Here is a 19,094-nt window from a genome sequence, read left to right as displayed (position 1 = left end):
GGGGTGGGTGTATGGGGAGTTTGGTTGTACGGGGGGGTGTTGTACAGGGGGCATGGGTGTACGGGGGTGTGGGTGTATGGGGGAGGGGTGGGTGTACGGGGTTGGGGGGTGGGTTGTAAGGCGGGGGTGTGTACGGGAGGGGTGGGTGTACAGAGGGGGGGGTTGGTTGTACACGCGGGATGGGTGTATGGGGGTGGGGTGGGTGTACGGGGGTGGGGGGTTTGTAAGGCGGGTTGGGTGGACAGGAGGGGTGGGTGCACGGTGGGGTTGGTTGTACGGGGGGGGGGGGTGTTGTACAGGAGGGATGGGTGCACAGTGGAAAGTGAGGGAGTGTTTATGGGGGGGTGGGGTGGGGGGGTTAGTGTATGGGAGTGGGAGGTGTGGGTGTACGGGGGTTGGATGTACAGGGGTGAGTGGGTGTACTGGGGGGAGGGGTTTACGGAGGGGGGCATGTGTATGGGGTGGGGTGGGTGTACGGGGGTGGGGGATGGGTTGTAAGGCGGGGTAGGTGTACGGGAGGGGTGGGTGTATGGGAAAGTTGGTTGTACAGGGGTATGGGTGCGCGGGGGAAGGTGAGGGAGGGTTTATGGGGGGTGGGGTGGGGGGGTGAGTGTATGGGAGTGGGGTGTGTGTGAGTGTATGGGGGGGGTGGAGGATGAGTATATGGGGCTGGTGAGTGTATGGTGGGTGGGCTGGGGTTGAATTTATGGGGTGTGAGTGTTTGGGAGAGTGTGAGTGTAGGGGTGGGTATAGTGAGTATGAGGGTGGGGGTTGAGTGTATGGAGGTTAAAACTGAAACAAAAACTGCAGCTCTCCGACAACTAGACTGAGAAAATTCTAATCGAGGCTAATTTCTATTCGGTGCCAATTAACGTTTTGTACCTTCAGTTTCAGGAGGATTTGGCAACCTTAGTTATGATGAGTCTTACTGGAGGCCTCATAATTGTATGGGCACAGGCCCTGTAGACCTGTGTGTTAATCCGTCCCCGGTTGGGACAGAGCAAAGGGCGTTTATACTCTTCTTGTGACCCATGTTGTACCTGACCTGGGATTGCTTGATGCCGGAACTGGACGTTCAAAGTAGAAAAAGTGTTTCATTCCCCCACATTGACATCAGTTAAATTGAGGAGCACATAAATTCACCTCCTCCACCTCAACAAAGGTAAAAAAAAAATAAAAGAATATGAAGCTGGAGCTAAGGAAATGGTTACAATACTGAATGAACACTTAGTCACACCTAAATATACCGATTCAATGTGCTAATCAAACAGAGCTCCTCAGGTAATTACTAACAATGATCACACTTGTAATCCTTTTTAAAACCTGAATCATCGAGACCTTGTGATTAAAATATATTTCCCTGTTTCATATTGACATTTATTACCACGCGGTAATCTGTGAGAACCAGGATATAGAATTATGTCTAGCAATTCAACAAAGATCCCGACACCTTCATGGTCTTAATCTGGAAGACAATTACATATTAATTTGAACACATTTGCAAATACAAGTTTTAACAAACACAAGGTTCATTTACAATGTGGTAAATCCATTTGATGCAACATTTTGATTTTTTTTCTCCTCCCCTTTTAGAGCAGTTTTGATATCTCCCTGTGTCATTTCCCAAGGTGGGAGAGCTGCTAGTCTTTCTCTGTGACAAGCCATTAGCTGGTAAGGAAGACTTACCTTGAGGGTGAAATTTCAAATGGACACCCAACCCCCCCACCCCACCCCTCGAAGTAAAAGCTTGGCTGCTCATTGTCTTTAAGTCAAGTCTTGGAACTCCTTGTGTACTAACCTAGGGATGCGATCCCACATCTGACCGCTGCACAGTCCCCACTGCTTATAGCGGGCGCGTTCGTGCAAACGCGATATTTGCCCGCTATGTGCGATGGCCGGTATGACTGGACGGCCGAGATTCTGGAGGAGGCAGGCAGCGTGGCGTGGGACTGTGCTACCTTCACCATCTACAACGGCTTTACAGATTTAAAATCTACTGTGTGAAATAATCTACAAAGCACGTTCGGTCGTGCAGACCTGCAGTGTCTGATCTCTTACATTGTTTCATCTAAAATCTGAAACACTGAGCACCTCCTCAATTCTAAAGGGAGGTTTAATTTATATGGCAAAACCTAAGCATTTAAATGCAGACAAATGGCAAAACCACTGTGCCTTGAATTCAGCATCTGATGCTTAGTTTTTGAATTTCAGAAATACCAAGTAGAATGAAATGTAACTAGTGTGTAAGCACAGCTGTTTCTCCCTGAAATAAACGGAGCACTTAAGGCCATATAACCGGCAACTTTGAAATTGACGATTAATGTTTATCGCTCTTTGGCCGATATAAGCGATTGCCCATTTTAAACGTGGACATTTTAAGTGGTGGGGACTGCATTGCATTGGTTTAAAGGAGACCTTTTATGTAGCAGTAAGTACAAAGAATGGACTGTCTGCTCCTGGAAGGGTTAGTGAGCACCTGCACTGCCTGGTACAGTACTGAGATCAGAAAGTTCTCACGTTCGATCTCTAGTTTATGCTAAATTATGGCAGTGGGGGAGCCATAATTGGCCTCAGTGTGTCTGGGCTAAGCCTGGGCGGGTGGGGGGGGGGGGCGGGGAGGGCCGGAGGGAATGATCAACCTGCTCATATCCAGCGACTCCCACTGGAAAATGTGCACATTTGGATATTGGGATGAGGATAAGATTTGATGGTGATGCCCCTCATGCTCAAATAGCCTGCAACAACGTAGGATCACATGAGATTTGAACATTTGGATGGTATAAGAAAAGGCTCAACATGTGGGTCTGTACACCCTGCATCAGCCAACACCTTCAAGAGGGGGGGGGGAATTGGGCAAAAAAGAATGAGGTGCCTTCCTTACAGTGCATGATCTAGTACTAACCTTATGGTAATCATTTGCTTTAACCATCGTTGTCTTTTTCTTCTCTACTGAATAGGAACATAAGGAAAAGGAGTAGGCCATTCAGCCCCTCAAGCCTGCTCCACCATTCAATTAGATCATGGCTGATCTGCACCTCAACTCTATTTACCCGCCTTTGCTCCATGTGTCTCGATACCCTTACCTCACAAAACCCTACTGATCTCAGACGTAAACATTTCAATTGTTCCCCAGCATCCACAGCCTTTTTGGGGGAGAGAATTCCACATTTCCACTGCCCTTTGTGTGAAAAAGTGCTTCCTGATTTCATTCCTGAATGGCCTAGCTCTAATTTTAAAATTGTGTCCCCTTGTTCTGGATTCCCCCACCAGGGGAAATAGCTTCTCTGTATCTAGGATAGCGAATCCTTTTATCAATTTAAAGATGTCGATTTGATCACCGTTCTACCTTCTACACTCAAGGGAATACAAACCAAGATTATGCAACCTTTCCTCATGTACATGTGTTTCACTCCTAAAAGTCTGAAATTACATGCATCAAGAAAAAGACTAGAAAGAGTTGAGTGCGTACAGGATTGGGCGAGACTGGAAGTCCTCCTGGTTCATCCTCTCGGACTGCCGGATTTTCAGGATCTCGGTGTAACTTAGGTTCTGCAGTTTGCTCTTGAACTGGTCCAGTGAGTTAGGCTTGGTGGTCAGTGCTCTCATTATCTGCTCCTTTACAACTTGCATCACCTGAAGAGAAAGATAGAAAAACAAATTCTGGTCAGTCCATCTATTCACACTTCAACCAGTGGCTCTGAAGCAGCAGGGACTCCAGATGAAGCATTTTCAATTTAGAAAGCTTCGTTTTACAAAATCGAGTGCAGTTGCATAGAGGAGACATAGGTACAGATGGGTGCGCACACATGCACACAAACACAATAATTCAACTAATGCAGACTACATGTGGAATATAGCTTAATCAAGTCAGCAGCGTTCATTTTTTTTTCTGTGTGTTGAGTTCACTGTGATGTAGCTCTCTCTGTTGGCACGGATTAGCATGACCAAATTGGTACTAATTGGTGCCAATCCATAAGCTTGATTGTAATTAGCAAAATACATATTAATAACATTTATCAATTGTATTTTTATATTGTGTACAAAGTACTGTTTCTGAGTTCCAAAGTTTAGTACTGTGACTGTGCTTGTTCATTACACTGATACTAAAGCACTTTGATAATGTAACAATACCCATTTTGTGTGACACCCTTGATTATTCACCTCAAATTACATTATTACCAACGGTGACAAATCTGTAACCACCAGTATTTTACAACCACAACAACTTGCATTTATATAGCGCCTTTAACGTAGTAAAACGTTTCAAAGCATTTCACAGGAGTGCATTCAGACAAAAACTGACACCGAGCCAAAGAAGGAGACGTAAAGACAGGTGACCAAAAGCTTGGTCAAAGAGGTAGATTTCGTCTTACAGGAGGAAAGAGAGGTAGAAAGATTTGAGAAGGGAATTCCAGAGCTTGGGGCCTAGACAGCTGAAGGCACGGCCGCCAATGGTGGGAGAAGGAAGTCGGGGATGCGCAGGAGGCCAGAACTGGAGGAACGCAGAGTTCTCGGAGGGTTGCTGACAACAGTATTGTATAGCTTAAAATCCTCTCAAATGAAACATGTCTTCAAGGGAACATGATATAACAATTTTACATTCCCACTATTCCAATATAATAAAATCCTTGCGGCTACACTGGAATAGAAATGACGACACAAGATTAACCTCCTCCATTGTTTGCTCATCCTCCTTTATGTTCAAAGTTATTTTCTTTCACTTCCCGAGCTCCCCTTCCCCATGTACCAAGATGGCAGGCAGGACCAATTTCTAGTATTCTCACCATTTTATTCAATCTGTATAGTATCACAAAATCTCATCAAAAACTTTCTTGAGTAAACCAGTGACCCAGACTAAGCAGGAGGCTACCTGCAATTTCCCAACGTTCAGCAGTTATGTCACAGAATTTACAGCACAGAAGCAGGCCATTCGCCCCAACTAGTCTATGTCGGCATTTATGCTCCACATGAGCCTCCTCCCTCCCTACTTCATCTAACCCTATCAGCATACCCTTCTATTCCTTTCTCCCTCATGTGCTTTTCTAGCCTCCCTTTAAATGCATCTATTTTATTTGCCTCAACTACTCCTTCTGGTAGTGTGTTCCACATTCTAACCACTCTCTGGGTAAAGAAATTTCATCTGAATTCCCTATTGGATTTATTAGTGACTATCTTATATTTATGATTTCTAGTTTTGGACTCCCTCACAAGTGAAAGCATTTTCTCTACGTCTACCCTATCAAACCCTTTCATTATCTTGAAGATCTCTATCAGGTCACCCCTCAGGCTTCTCTTTTCTAAAGAAAAGAGCCCCATCCTGTTCAGCCTTTCCTGATAAGTATATCCTCTCAGTTCTGGTATCACCCTTGTGAATTTTTTTTGCGCCTTCTCCAATGCCTCTATATCCTTTTTATAATCTGGAGACCAGAACTGTGCACAGTATTCCATTAGTGGTCATGCAAGTTTAACATAACCTGATTTCCATTCTGGTATGAGATGCCGTTTGTGTGCTTTTTGGGAGAGAAATGAGGTCTGATTTTATTGTTCGAATATCTCCCTCGGGATGATCGACGGTGGGTGCTTCCAGGCTGCTCAGCTCATTGAACAGTAACTGCAGGATTTCCTGACGACCCAGAGGCAGGTCCTGCTCCATCACTGACCGCTCTTGGGGGTTATTTACTTGGGGTAGTTAGTACCACTTGTCTGGCAATAAATACCGCCCCCCCCCACCCCCCCCCCCCCGGCTCTCTCCATTCATTTTTGAGAACGGGTAATATGTGATTTTGGTACACAACTGGATTTGGAAAAGTGGTTTTACAATTGGGCCTTCCTGATAGAATGGGAACTCATCAGCCTGCTGTAACCAGCAGCTGGTCTCCACGAGCCCAATAGTTGGGATCATGAAAAGCACCCTCATGGTTGTAATTAATTCCAATTAAAACTAAATTAAAATATATATATATATATATATATATGGATTTTCTAGTTATACATTTTATGTTGTAAAATTGAATTTAAAAAACCCATCTTATTATCAAGGTCAGTGAAAAGAAATAAAAGAAAGACTTTCATTTATACAGCCCCTTTACAGCCAATGAAGTACTTTTCTGAAGTGTAGTTACTGTTGTAATGTAGGGAAATGCGGCAGCCAAATTGGTAGCGTCAGCGCACAGCAAGGTCCCATAACCAGCAACATGATAATGACCAGATAATCTGTTTTTTAGTGATGTTGGTTGAGGGGTAAATATTAGCCAGGACACCGGGGAGAACTCCCCTGCTCTTCTTGGAAATAGGGAGCAGACAGGGTTGCAGTTTAACGAAAGACAGAACCGCCGACAGTGCAGCATTCCTCAGTAACTGCACTGGAGTATCAACCTATATTATGAGCTCAAGTCTCTGAAGTGGGACTTGAACTCACGACCTTCTGTCTCAGAAACGAGAATGCTACTAAAACTGAGCCACGGCTGACACCTACTTCAGTTGCTGGCATTGTCTACAGCTACCTAGAATGTTTCTTTAACGTCTTTTCTCCCAGCAGTCTCCTGCTCGGGAGCCACATCAGGGTTACAGACAGTACGTAAACACGCACATTAGGCAGCAGCTCAGTGTTGCAGAACTAAATGTCAACCAGAGTCACTTAGGGTTATTTGCAGATAAATGGTGTTTCCTTTTACTCTGTAATGACAATCTTTTGCATTATTCATGTGCACAAGATAACTCGATTGGTAGAATCTACATGAAAGAGAGGCAGTAGTCAAGTGCTTAGAATCCACAAAACTTCTGACTCACGAGGTGAGATCGAGATTGCTACCAACGGAGTTATGGCTCACACATTGGGGGGAGTTTTAACCCCCCACCATGGTCGGGTGGAGAGCATTGGGGGGAGTGGAGGGGTGGTTAAATCGGTAAATATGTGGAACCCAACCCGCTGCGAATGCGCCTACTTCTGGTTTAACTGCGGCGGGTTTGGGGGTGTCTGAGTGACCCACTCTGGAGAGGCAGGTCTGTCAATATAATATGCTAATGATGCTCCGTTCCTAAGATTTTGGCAGCCATTTGAATTTAACGCTGGCCGCTCGGATTTCCCAGGGCTTGGGAAACCCGGAAGCTAAAGGGAGCACTGCTTGTGGGCCAGGAGGAGTGGGAGTGCTCCCCCTGGCCCCTCAAGCAAATTTTCTGCCGCAATCTGCTGACAACACCACCGCCACTATGCCCCAATCATTACCCCCCCACCTTCCCTCCTCGCTACCATGCTCCGAGCCCGTCCACACTCCCGATCTTTTCCTCGCTCTGAGCCCTCCCCCCCTCCAACCATGCCGTGATCTTTTCCGATTACCGGGGACCGTCCCCAAGTCACACACCGTCCCGACTTGGCCATATATCGCCATTCCTTTGTCACCACTGCATCAAAATCCTGAAACTCCCCACCCAACAGCACTGTGGGAGCACTTTCACCACATGGACTGCAGCGGTTCAAGAAGGGGGCTCACCTTCTCAGGGGCAACTAGGGATGGGCAATAAATGCCGGCCTTGCTAGCGACGCACATATCCTAAGAATGATTTTTTTAAAAAGTCCTGATTTGTTGCAAAGTCCCACTTGGATTTAGTGGGAATACTCACTATTGGAACAAGAAACAACTTAAAGGTTAACACAAGTGGGAGGATTTTCCAAAACAAAGAAATGCCCCACATCACCTAATCGAGGAACACAAAAATTGTTCATACTCTGCAGGAGGTATTTGAGATTTCCCTCTTAATCTCTCTGTCCTCTGGAGGCTTGCTGCTTCAAATGTCCAGACATGCCAAGGGACTCCCGAGTTTTGGGACAGTAAGCCAGCAGCTTCACTGAACGTCTTAATGACAGCTGGCTTGGCAAAGGCACTGCACAGTGTGGAACGGAGACAGACGGACCAAGAAGACCCCAGGCTCAATGCCCAGTCTGAGCTGAGTTCTCTCGGGCAGCAGTAGCAGAGAGAGCTACAGTTGGCCTCAGCAGTCCTAAGTGGATGTCAGCTGTGCCACAGATTTCTCTCTGAAAATGTGCCCAGACGATCAAGGCCACCGTTATCGCAACATTTCTAAGGCTGAGCACTAAAACATGGAATTTCCTCGACCAGCCACAGCACCTAAAAGAAACTCTCCATTTCAGCACCAGTGTCATAAAGACAGCGCCCCTGATTGGGAAACCAGCTATCACAACCTACAGAGTATGAAACTGATGTCAGATATGGGGTCGGGGACATGGTTTGCTACTTTTGTCCAAATACTCCAGGATAATCCACCAAACAGCCTTGGCCTGAAATATTCATGTAAAGTGGCATTCTAAACACAAGTTACTTTTCAAAATGAAATTTGCTCCAAATTTACCTTTCCTTTCCGGCTGCAAGCTAAAATAATACATGACCAAAACTTGCCATTTTTATAACCAAGAAATTCTCAAGCAATGTTACCTACCTTCTAAAGTAGCGGCAAGAAAAAAAAATCACACTGGGAAATATCTCCGTGAAAGGTTTACTGTGCAATTAGATACAGTTGCTGTGCTCGACAGTGTACAGGGAGCAGCAGTACTCGTTATTTAATTTATAATGAGCTTTACTTCTCAAATGGAAGAGAAATCTGATTTCATTATCAGGCTGAAATGCATGCCTGGTTATTCCCAATACTGGGTCATCGGAGGGTTTGATTCTAATCACTAAAACAGTTGGAACCTTCTCTGTGCAATCTCTCTCTGTCTCTCTCTTTCTCCTCAGTTGATTTGATAGATGCAGAGGATGAAAAAGAGGGCTGGAAAAGCATGCACACACTTCACACAGAGAAATAAAAGTGTAAGAATGATGTGAAAGTGTGGAAGGTGTGCACCTTTGAGCTCTCTGTGTCAACCACTAAACAGTCTCCTGCCTGATGCAGAAGTAGCAGAGCACATAAATCAATCATAAACAAAAGCCTTTCGATTCTCTGTACACAAAATATGTTTTCCTTTGTCCTAATCCTTCTTAGCGTTCATTTGAAACATCATACATGGTGCGGAGTACTAATGCATAAAGTACAGTCATACATGCCGTTAACGCATTGCACATTTACAGTCATTTTCATTTTCCCCTGCTCATACAGAACAGCAGCCAGGGTCTGATCAAGAGGTGTGACAGCCTCACAAATCACAACAGCAAAGGTGGAGAGCTTCACGAAGGTAACTGGAACACCTGAGATCAGACTGCGCACTGTAATCGTTCCCTTCATTATTTAAACTTCCAGCTGGATTACATTAGTTAATGTCACTTGGTTAGTCTCACCGTCTTCTCTCTGACCGCAATTTGTGTCGGGAATTAGCGATTAGGTAAAAAAAATGGTTATAGTTCTTGTGGGTAAAATTACATCTGTCATCACTAAAAAGAGTAATAAAGGGAGGCTTGGCAGAAACTGAAAGGAATGGTCTAAAAGCTCAAGGATTTGAGAGTCTGCTTGTATGTTTCTCTGGTAAAGTGATAGCTGAGGGCACCATATTGTGTTGTGACATCCATTGAGGAGTATTGAAGGTGTTACATGCTCAGTAACCTCCAGATGGTTATAGGGATACTGAGTGTCCACTAATCAGCACCATACTAGAATGCTACCGGGACTTGATGGTTTGACTTATAGGGAGAGGTTGGAGAGACTGAGACTTTTTTCCCTGGAGAGTACGAGGTTTAGGGGTGATCTTATAGAAGTCTATAAAATAATGAGGGGCATAGATAAGGTAGTCAAAATCTTTTCCCAAAGGTAGGGAAGTCTATAACGAGGGGGCATAGATTTAAGGTGAGGGGGGAGAGTTACAAAAGGATCCAGAGGGGCAATTTTTTCACTCAAAGGGTGGTGAGTGTCTGGAACGAGCTGCCAGAGGCAGTAGTAAAGGCGGGTACAATTTTGTCTTTTAAAAAGCATTTGGACAGTTACATGGGTAAGATGGGTATAGAGGGATATGGGCCAAGTGTAGGCAATTGGGACTAGCTCAGTGGTATAAACTGGGCGACATGGACATGTTGGGCCGAAGGGCCTGTTTCCATGTTGTAAACTTCTATGATTCTATAACAACAGATATACAGCACCAGACTCTACACATTGGGTAATCATTTGCCCATCTTGAATCACATATCAAGACAAACACTGAGATAAATATCTGTCAGTAGCTTTAAACAAGCTGTTGCTCCTCCAGCCCTACAACCCTCTGAGGTCTCTGAGCTCCTCCAATTCTGGCCTCTTGCACATCCCTGATTTTCATCGCTCCACCATTGGCGGTCATGCCTTCAGCTGACTAGGCCCTAAACTCTGGAATTCTCTCCTTAAATCTCTCCACCTCTCTCTCGTCCTTTAAGACTCTCCTTAAAACTTACCTCTTTGACCAAGCTTTTGGTCACCTGTCCTAATATCTCCTTATGTGGCTCGGTGTCAAATTTTGTTTAATACGCTCCTGTGAAGCGCCTTGGGACATTTTACTATGTTAAAGGCGCTATATAAATGCAAGTTGTTGGGATTTTTAATTTTCTCCCTATTCTCAAATGGATAAACCAAAGGAGAGGGTGAATGAACCCCCTCCCCGACATCACCCAGCTACTGTAACTCTCGTGGGCCTGATTAAAATCCAAGTAAGCCAACACTGAATTCTACATTTAAAGCTATTATTTTTTTTAAAAACACAAAAATATAAACAGTATATACCCTTAGCCTTCCTGAGGGTACTTTAAAAAAAACAGAAATCACAAATACAGTTTACTCTTAATTTGAAGTTGCTTAATTTGAATTATCTATTCATTTGATTTGAAAGCGTACAAAAAAAAAGCCTTGTGTATTGTTTTGGTTAAATTGCATGGATCAAATGTTTTTTCTTTGAGTAATAAATTATTTCGGATCAACAGTAGCAGACTGTAGATGCAGCGATTCCATTTAGGTGGAAACATGAAAGCCAGCTGATCAGTTACCTGGTTCATAGGTCACGGGGAGGGAGCAACGCGAGAGTGAGTCTGCTCTGGGAGTGGGTGGGGGGAGGGAGGAGAGCCTTTGTGCAGAACCACAGACGGACATTTGGTGGGTGATGAAGTTCATCAATCAGTTCACAGAGAAAATGACACGGCCGATGGGAGCATCTGTCCACTGCTTTTAATTATTTTCAAAATGATAAAGGCTCAATTTATTTCCCCCCCAATGCAACTTATCTAATTTCTTAGAGCGCTGGAATCACACAATCAATAATAAATCTAGTCCATGACACAGTGTGCTTCTAACAGTCAGGTCAGTGACAGCATGGTGCAATGATATATGTGTAACTTTATATGTTATCTTGGATTCTCGTATTGTCACAGGCAGACCATTAGAAACTGAGCTTCTTTTAAAAAAAGAAAAAACAGCGACAGATTGCAAACCCATTGATGTTAATAGAAATTTTTAATTTGATTGCAGTAAGGCAACAACAACAACAACTTGTATTTCTTTAGCGCCTTTAACTTGGTAAAAACGTCCCAAGGCGCTTCACAGGAGCGATTATCAAACAAAATTTGACACTGAGCCACATAGGGAGACATTATGACAGGTGACCAAAAGCTTGGTCAAAGAGGTAGGTTTTAAAGAATATCTTAAAGGAGGAGAGAGAGGTAGAGAGAGAGAGGTAGAGATGCGGAGAAGTTTAGGGAGGGAATTTCAGAGCTTAGGGCCTAGCTGAAGGCATGGCCGCCAATGGTGGGGTGAATGAAACTGGGGCTGTGCAAGAAGCCAGGATTGGAAAGGTGTCACATTTTTCACAAAAATAAAACCAGTGACCGTCAGTGGAGGTGAGTGAGACTTAACAAGTTATGATTTTTCCATTTACCATTTCACAGGATTGCAAACAAAACACTGACACGCACACACAGGCCTAATCTCCAAAAGGTAAATCAACAATGTTGAAAGCAATTATAACAAGCAGAGACTGCAAATTAAATACTTGGCTAACCTGACAACATTTAATGTTCCAGCAATTTTTATATGGGTAGTGGGAATGAAAGTCTGATTGAAGTACGAGACCACTTATTTCAGTCTCAAACATAATGGGGGATTCACTGCATGTGAAGTCTTCCTCATTCTCGTAGTGAAGAACAGTCTCTGGATAATTCTGCCACCTATGAGGCAGAAAGTCAGCTGGGAACCCTGTATCTGTAAGAACTTCATACATACCTGGTAACACTCCCACATCCAGCCACATCTCTACAGCCTTGTTCTGGATACATCTTCAGTTTATTTAACAGCAGGAGTCAGTGTGTACATTAAGCAAGTAGTACCAAGCTATTTTTTCTCCATTCATATCAGGGCAGACAGAGAACTGAGGAACAAGGATGGGCAGTGGGGGCTTTGTAAGTGGAGAATGTATTTCATTCGAAAGAAGAAAGTACTTTAATTTCATGCCTTTCACGACCTCAGTGATGTCCCAAAATACTTCACAGCCAATGAAGTACTTTTGAAGTGTAGTCACCGTTTTAATGTATGAAACATGGCAGCCAATTTGTGCACAGCAAGGCCCCATAAACAGCAATGTGATAAATGACCAGCTAATCTGGTATTGGTTGAGGAATAAAGTTGGCCAGGAGACCGGAAGAACTTCTTCAAATAATACTTTTAAGTGTACCTGAAAGGGGCCTCAGTTTAACATCTCATCCGAAAGACAGCACCTCTGGGATACACTGAACTGTCAGCCCAGAATACGTGCTCAAGTCTCTGGAGTGGGACTTGAACCCACAACCTTCTGACTCATGAGGCAAAAGTGCTACCTATTGAGCCACGGCTGATAAGCAAGATTATCAGCCATCTACCACTATTAAATTACATAGAATTACATAGAATGTACAGCACAGAAACAGGCCATTTGGCCCAATTGGTCTATGCCGTGTTTATGCTCCACACGAGCCTCCTCCCTCCCTACTTCATCTAACCCTATCAGCATATCCTTTTATTCCTTTCTCCCTCGTGTTTATCTAGCTTCCCCTTAAATGCATCTACATAGGAACATGAGTAGGCCATTCAGCCCCTCGTGCCTGCTCCGCCATTTGATAAGATCATGGCCGATCTGTGATCTAACTCCATATACCTGCCTTGGGCCCATATCCCTTAATACCTTTGGTTGCCAAAAAGCTATCTCTCAGATTTAAATTTAGCAATTGAGCTAGTATCAATTGCCATTTGCGGAAGAGAGTTCCAAACTTCTACAACCCTTTGTGTGTAGAAATGTTTTCTAATCTCGCTCCTGAAAGGTCTGGCTCTAATTTTTAGACTGTGCCCCCTACCAGCGGAAATAGTTTCTCTCTATCCACCCATCTGTTCCCCTTAATATCTTATAAACTTCGATCAGATCACCCCTTAACCTTCGAAACTCTAGAGAATACAACCCCAATTTGTGTAATCTCTCCTCGTAACTTAACCCTTGAAGTCCGGGTATCATTCTAGTAAACCTACGCTGCACTCCCTCCAAGGCCATTATGTCCTTCCGAAGGTGCGGTGCCCAGAACTGCTCACAGTACTCCAGGTGCGGTCTAACCAGGGTTTTGTATAGCTGCAGCATAACTTCTGCCCCCTTGTACTCTAGTCCTCTAGATATAAAGGCCAGCATTCCATTAGCCTTCTTGATTATTTTCTGCACCTGTTCATGACACTTCAATGATCTATGAACCTGAACCCCTAAGTCCCTTTGGACATCCACTGTTTTTAACTTTTTACCATTTAGAAAGTACCCTGTTCTATCCTTTTTTGATCTACTTGCCTTAACTACTCCTTGTGGTAGCGAGTTCCACATTCTAACCATTCCCTGAGTAAAGAAGTTTCTCCTGAATTCCCTATTGCATTTATCAGTGACTATATTTATGGCCCCTAGTTCTGGTCTCCCCCGCAAGTGGAAACATCTTCTCTACATCTACCCTATCAAACCCCTTCATAATCTTAAAGACCTCTATCAGGTCACCCCTCAGTCTTCTCTTTTCTAGAGAAAGAGTCCCAGCCTGTTCAATCTTTCCTGATAGGTATAACCTCTCAGTTCTGGTATCATCAGTATGTTCCTTTGATCAATCTCCACATATAAATATGAATATAAGTACCTTAAATCAGCAGAGAAATTGGAGATAGAATTCTGAAGAACCAAACTGGATCTAGCCCAATCAGCCCAGCATACAGGGTCTCTAATGTAAAACTACTGCCTGCCTCTGGAAATTTCTAAAAGAAAAACGTTTTTTTCCTAGTAGCAAAAAAAAATCCTTTTACAGATCAAACAAAACTTTTTTTTAAAGAAAGAAGATGTAGTTAAAGTGATCCTGCTCACTAGAAAAAAAATCTTCCACCATAAATCACTCGGATTCAGAATTGGAACCTGAGCCATTCATATATCCATCCTCCCTGAACAGTCCAAGGATGTTCTCAGAATATGCAAGGAATTCATCTTCTGTGGCATATCCCACTGCCTAACCCCCAAGCCATGCTGCAAAATTTGTGGGAAATAATCCAATGTGAAAATAATGTGAAAACAGAGGCCTATCATTCCCATGAAGGGGCTACAGGGAGCTTTTTTCTAATAACCTTGCTGCTGCTCACTCTGCTTAACCTTTTAAAGCCCAGCTCTTGTTTGCGAAGTCTGCTCCTTTGTTTCCTCTGGGCCATGCTGAGAGCAGTATCGAGGCTGTTAGACTGAGCCAGAACCCACACACAAGCTTAGCTGGTGCCGTTTATAGATGTCCACATTGGGTTTTGACCTGTTCTGCAATAATTTTGACCATATAAAGGAAAAGTAACAGCCTCTCCTATAATTCGGGTGGGAATCCAGGCTGACCACAGCGGAATAATCCCTTGAGGTCCGATTCTGGCACCTGTTATCTCCTGCTACAACAACTTTCCCGCCTGTTCAATGTCACCCATGTTGGTTTGAGACACAGGTCTAGCTGTTGGTAGATACTTGCTGTGACACAGTGAGCAAAGAGCTGAATGTCACCTGCAGATCTGAAGTTTATTTTTGGTATACAGGTGTCTATCTCAAGACTCAAACGTGTTTCTTTTCTCCCCAACATTTCACAGATTTCTTTCCTTGTTTCGTATCCTATCCTGAAGGTGTTGACTCCTCGCTGGGACCCTCAAATACCATTATTCGATGGGTTTGATAGAGTAAATAAGGAGAAACGATTTCCAATAACCAGAGGACACAGATTTAAGATAATTGGCAAAAGAACCAGAGGAGGAGATGAGGAGAAATTTTTTTACACAGAGAATTGTTATGTTCTGGAATTCTCTGCCTGAAAGGGTAGAGGAAGCAGATTCAATAGTAACTTTCAAGAAGGAGTTGGATAAATATTTGAAAAGGAAACATTTGCAGGACCATGAGGAAAGAGCAAGGGAGGGAGTGGGACTAATTGGATAGCTCTTTCAAAGAGCCGGCACAGGCACGATGGGCCAAATGGCCTCCTTCTATGCTGTAGGATTCTATGACTTGTGAGCTTCGACAATAATTTTACTGTTGGGAGCATCACAGACAATTCTGATCCTGTCGTTACCAAATATCTACAAAGCAGCAGCTCCAGCAGGGATTGATGGATAGCGATCAATCGTGGGAACTGGGATTATTTTATTTTCCCTAGCCCAGAGGCACCACCAACAACTCAGCACAGAGCGAGCATTGAACCAGGAACTTTCATGAGCTGGGCTCCAAATTTTTTGACTCTCACTGATGGTGCAGACATTTTGGTTGAGTGCGAGACTTCTGATAGACAGGACTTCCTCCGTCGTCATAGAGACAGTTACAAATTTTGGGTCTGCCTTAGAGATTCTGTTTTTTTTTATTGAATTCAGCAGTGCTGGTTGTTCCCAAAAGTGGTCCATGCTCTTATGTTCAGGAGTCCGCCCAATATCTAATCATACAAAGTGTAACCTGGGGGTGTAACAATAGTCCCCCCCACTGTGGTCTAAACTGGATATTGTCTTTCACATGTGCATTTCTCCAATCTTTTAGTAGCCAGGCTGAAAATACTTCAGTGATGCGATGCCCGACATGAAACTTTAAGCTGCTTTAGCTTACAGACAGAAAATGAACAGAGTGACAATTATAATCAAAACTAACTTACATAACTGCAAACCTCTCCATGTGAAGAACAAAAATAATAAACTATGCCACGTTAGTAGGCTAACTTTTCCTGGTAATTTTCTGGCTCTGACCCTAAGATGAGCAAGTTTCCCCATGCTAGGTCAGGCTCCATTCCCAAAACTAAACAGATTGACTGACATCTGAATATGTGTTTTTCTCTCCCTTTTGTTACTTCTGGTCATGGGAAATGGGTGAGCTCCGACTTCTTCCCCATTCAGTGATTCACCATTAGGCCTGTCTATAAATACATCTACCTCTCCCTACCCTTACAACAGTAGATTCTTGGCAGACTCCCCATGCTGGGCTCAAATGATTATTAATGTAAGGAATCTGATTACAGATCACCAGGCATTGTTCTATGACTATATAAGCGGTAATTTTCAATGAATCTCGACACTCACCTGACGAAGGAGAAAGCCTCCGAAAGCTTGTGATTTTCAAATAAAACTGTTGGACTATAACCTGGTGTTGTAAGATTCCTTACATTTGTACACCCCAGTCCATCACCGGCATCTCCACATCAAATGATTATGTCACCCCAACAATAGGCGTGGATGTTCATAGGAAGCCCGAGGTGAGATTAACAAATGAACTATTGTCCTTGGTTGTTGTCTAAACACATGTTCAATGCCTGGTTTATTAACACACAAACACCCGACTTGACTTATAGCTGTAAGGAGGAATTTAAATCTATGTGAAACCACTTTAAATTAAAACACACCACTTAAATGTAGCTCATATCCAAATCCATTCTGTGGAAAAATGGTCAAAAAATCTTGAAACATGACAGGGACCCTATGCAACCCATCAGGTTCAACTGGTGTTCCCCCCACCCTTTAATCTAGAAGCTAATTGCAGTGTCCCTCAATCACCGCCCCAACTGAGCTCAGTTAACGCAGCACAGGCCAGAGAACAAACCTGGGGCCTTCGAGGTCTACATGGGCCAGTTACTCATCGTTTCAATTTGCGGAGTCATCAGGCAGTGGGGGCCATGTGGTGAGATTTAACTTTCAATCTAGTAGGTTCTTGAGAAATTGCTAGGAATTGTTCCATTACTAATTTTTATTTTCTGATGGGGCAAAATCGAACTAATATATTTCTTGCTGCAGACAAGGATAAGGCTATATTAATAACCGAGATACAACACTTCTTAATATATACTGAAAATAAACAACAAACAGCACGAATCTAATTAGTTTCACGCTATTTGCTATGCTCATCAGACACAAACAAATGTGTAATTATGGCTTTCAGATATTTAACGCACTCAGCACAAGTGATAAACAAGCAGCTACTGACTGCACTGAGGTGTAGTCTTGAATAGCGATTGTTCTTTTCTTAAATTTTTAAACAATTCCTTATACACTGAGGATGCAGAACACCACAAATAAAGCTTTACCTTTCTCTAAAATATCCTGGAACTGATCATATGTAAGACATAAACGGGTCTATAGCGTAGATACAAGTGACCAATAAGTTGATTGACCAACAACACTCAACCCAAGTGACCGACACCCCCCAATCCAAGTGACCAACACCCCCAATCCAAGTGACCAACACCCCCCAATCCAAGTGACCAACACCACCCAATCCAAGTGACCAACACCCCCCAATCCAAGTGACCAACACCCCCCAATCCAAGTGACCAACACCCCCCAACCCAAGTGACCAACACCCCCCAATCCAAGTGACCAACACCCCCCAACCCAAGTGACCAACACCCCCCAACCCAAGTGACCAACACCCCCCAATCCAAGTGACCAACACCCCCCAATCCAAGTGACCAACACCCCCCAACCCAAGTGACCAACACCACCCAATCCAAGTGACCAACACCCCCCAAACCAAGTGACCAACACCCCCCAACCCAAGTGACCAACACCACCCAATCCAAGTGACCAACACCCCCCAATCCAAGTGACCAACACCCCCCAATCCAAGTGACCAACACCCCCCAATCCAAGTGACCAACACCCCCCAACCCAAGTGACCAACACCACCCAATCCAAGTGACCAACACCCCCCAATCCAAGTGACCAACACCCCCCAACCCAAGTGACCAACACCACCCAATCCAAGTGACCAACACCCCCCAATCCAAGTGACCAACACCCCCCAACCCAAGTGACCAACACCCCCCAACCCAAGTGACCAACACCCCCCAATCCAAGTGACCAACACCCCCCAATCCAAGTGACCAACACCCCCCAATCCAAGTGACCAACACCACCCAATCCAAGTGACCAACACCCCCTACCCAAGTGACCAACACCCCCCAATCCAAGTGACCAACACCCCCCAACCCAAGTGACCAACACCCCCCAATCCAAGTGACCAACACCCCCCAACCCAAGTGACCAACACACCCCAATCCAAGTGACCAACACCCCCCAACCCAAGTGACCAACACCACCCAACCCAAGTGACCAACACCACCCAATCCAAGTGACCAACACCCCCCAACCCAAGTGACCAACACCCCCCAATCCAAGTGACCAACACACCCCAACCCAAGTGACCAACACCCCCCAACCCAAGTGACCAACACCCCCCAACCCAAGTGACCAACACCCCCCAATCCAAGTGACCAACACCCCCCAACCCAAGTGACCAACACCACCCAATCCAAGTGACCAACACCACCCAATCCAAGTGACCAACACCACCCAATCCAAGTGACCAACACCCCCCAACCCAAGTGACCAACACCCCCCAATCCAAGTGACCAACACCACCCAATCCAAGTGACCAACACCACCCAATCCAAGTGACCAACACCACCCAATCCAAGTGACCAACACCCCCCAATCCAAGTGACCAACACCCCCCAACCCAAGTGACCAACACCACCCAATCCAAGTGACCAACACCCCCCAACCCAAGTGACCAACACCCCCCAATCCAAGTGACCAACACCCCCCAATCCAAGTGACCAACACCCCCCAATCCAAGTGACCAACACCACCCAATCCAAGTGACC

General features: G+C 44.5%; 1 protein-coding gene across 4 annotated transcripts in view; it reads right to left on the bottom strand.

The window, feature by feature from the left end:
* Positions 1 to 19,094, bottom strand: part of elmo1 (engulfment and cell motility 1 (ced-12 homolog, C. elegans)) — a 282,334-nt gene that overhangs the window by 17,951 nt on the left and 245,289 nt on the right. For all 4 annotated transcript variants that reach the window (XM_068001271.1, XM_068001264.1, XM_068001286.1 and 1 more), the window contains one exon: positions 3,470 to 3,633. In XM_068001271.1, the coding sequence (XP_067857372.1) occupies positions 3,470 to 3,633 (164 nt within the window). The remainder of the gene's footprint in view (positions 1 to 3,469; positions 3,634 to 19,094) is intronic.

This window comes from Heptranchias perlo, chromosome 2 (assembly GCF_035084215.1).
Source record: "Heptranchias perlo isolate sHepPer1 chromosome 2, sHepPer1.hap1, whole genome shotgun sequence".
NCBI classification, from domain to species: Eukaryota; Metazoa; Chordata; class Chondrichthyes; order Hexanchiformes; family Hexanchidae; genus Heptranchias; species Heptranchias perlo.
Note: the sequence above shows the minus strand (reverse complement) of the source record. Positions and strands in the feature narration are given on the sequence as shown.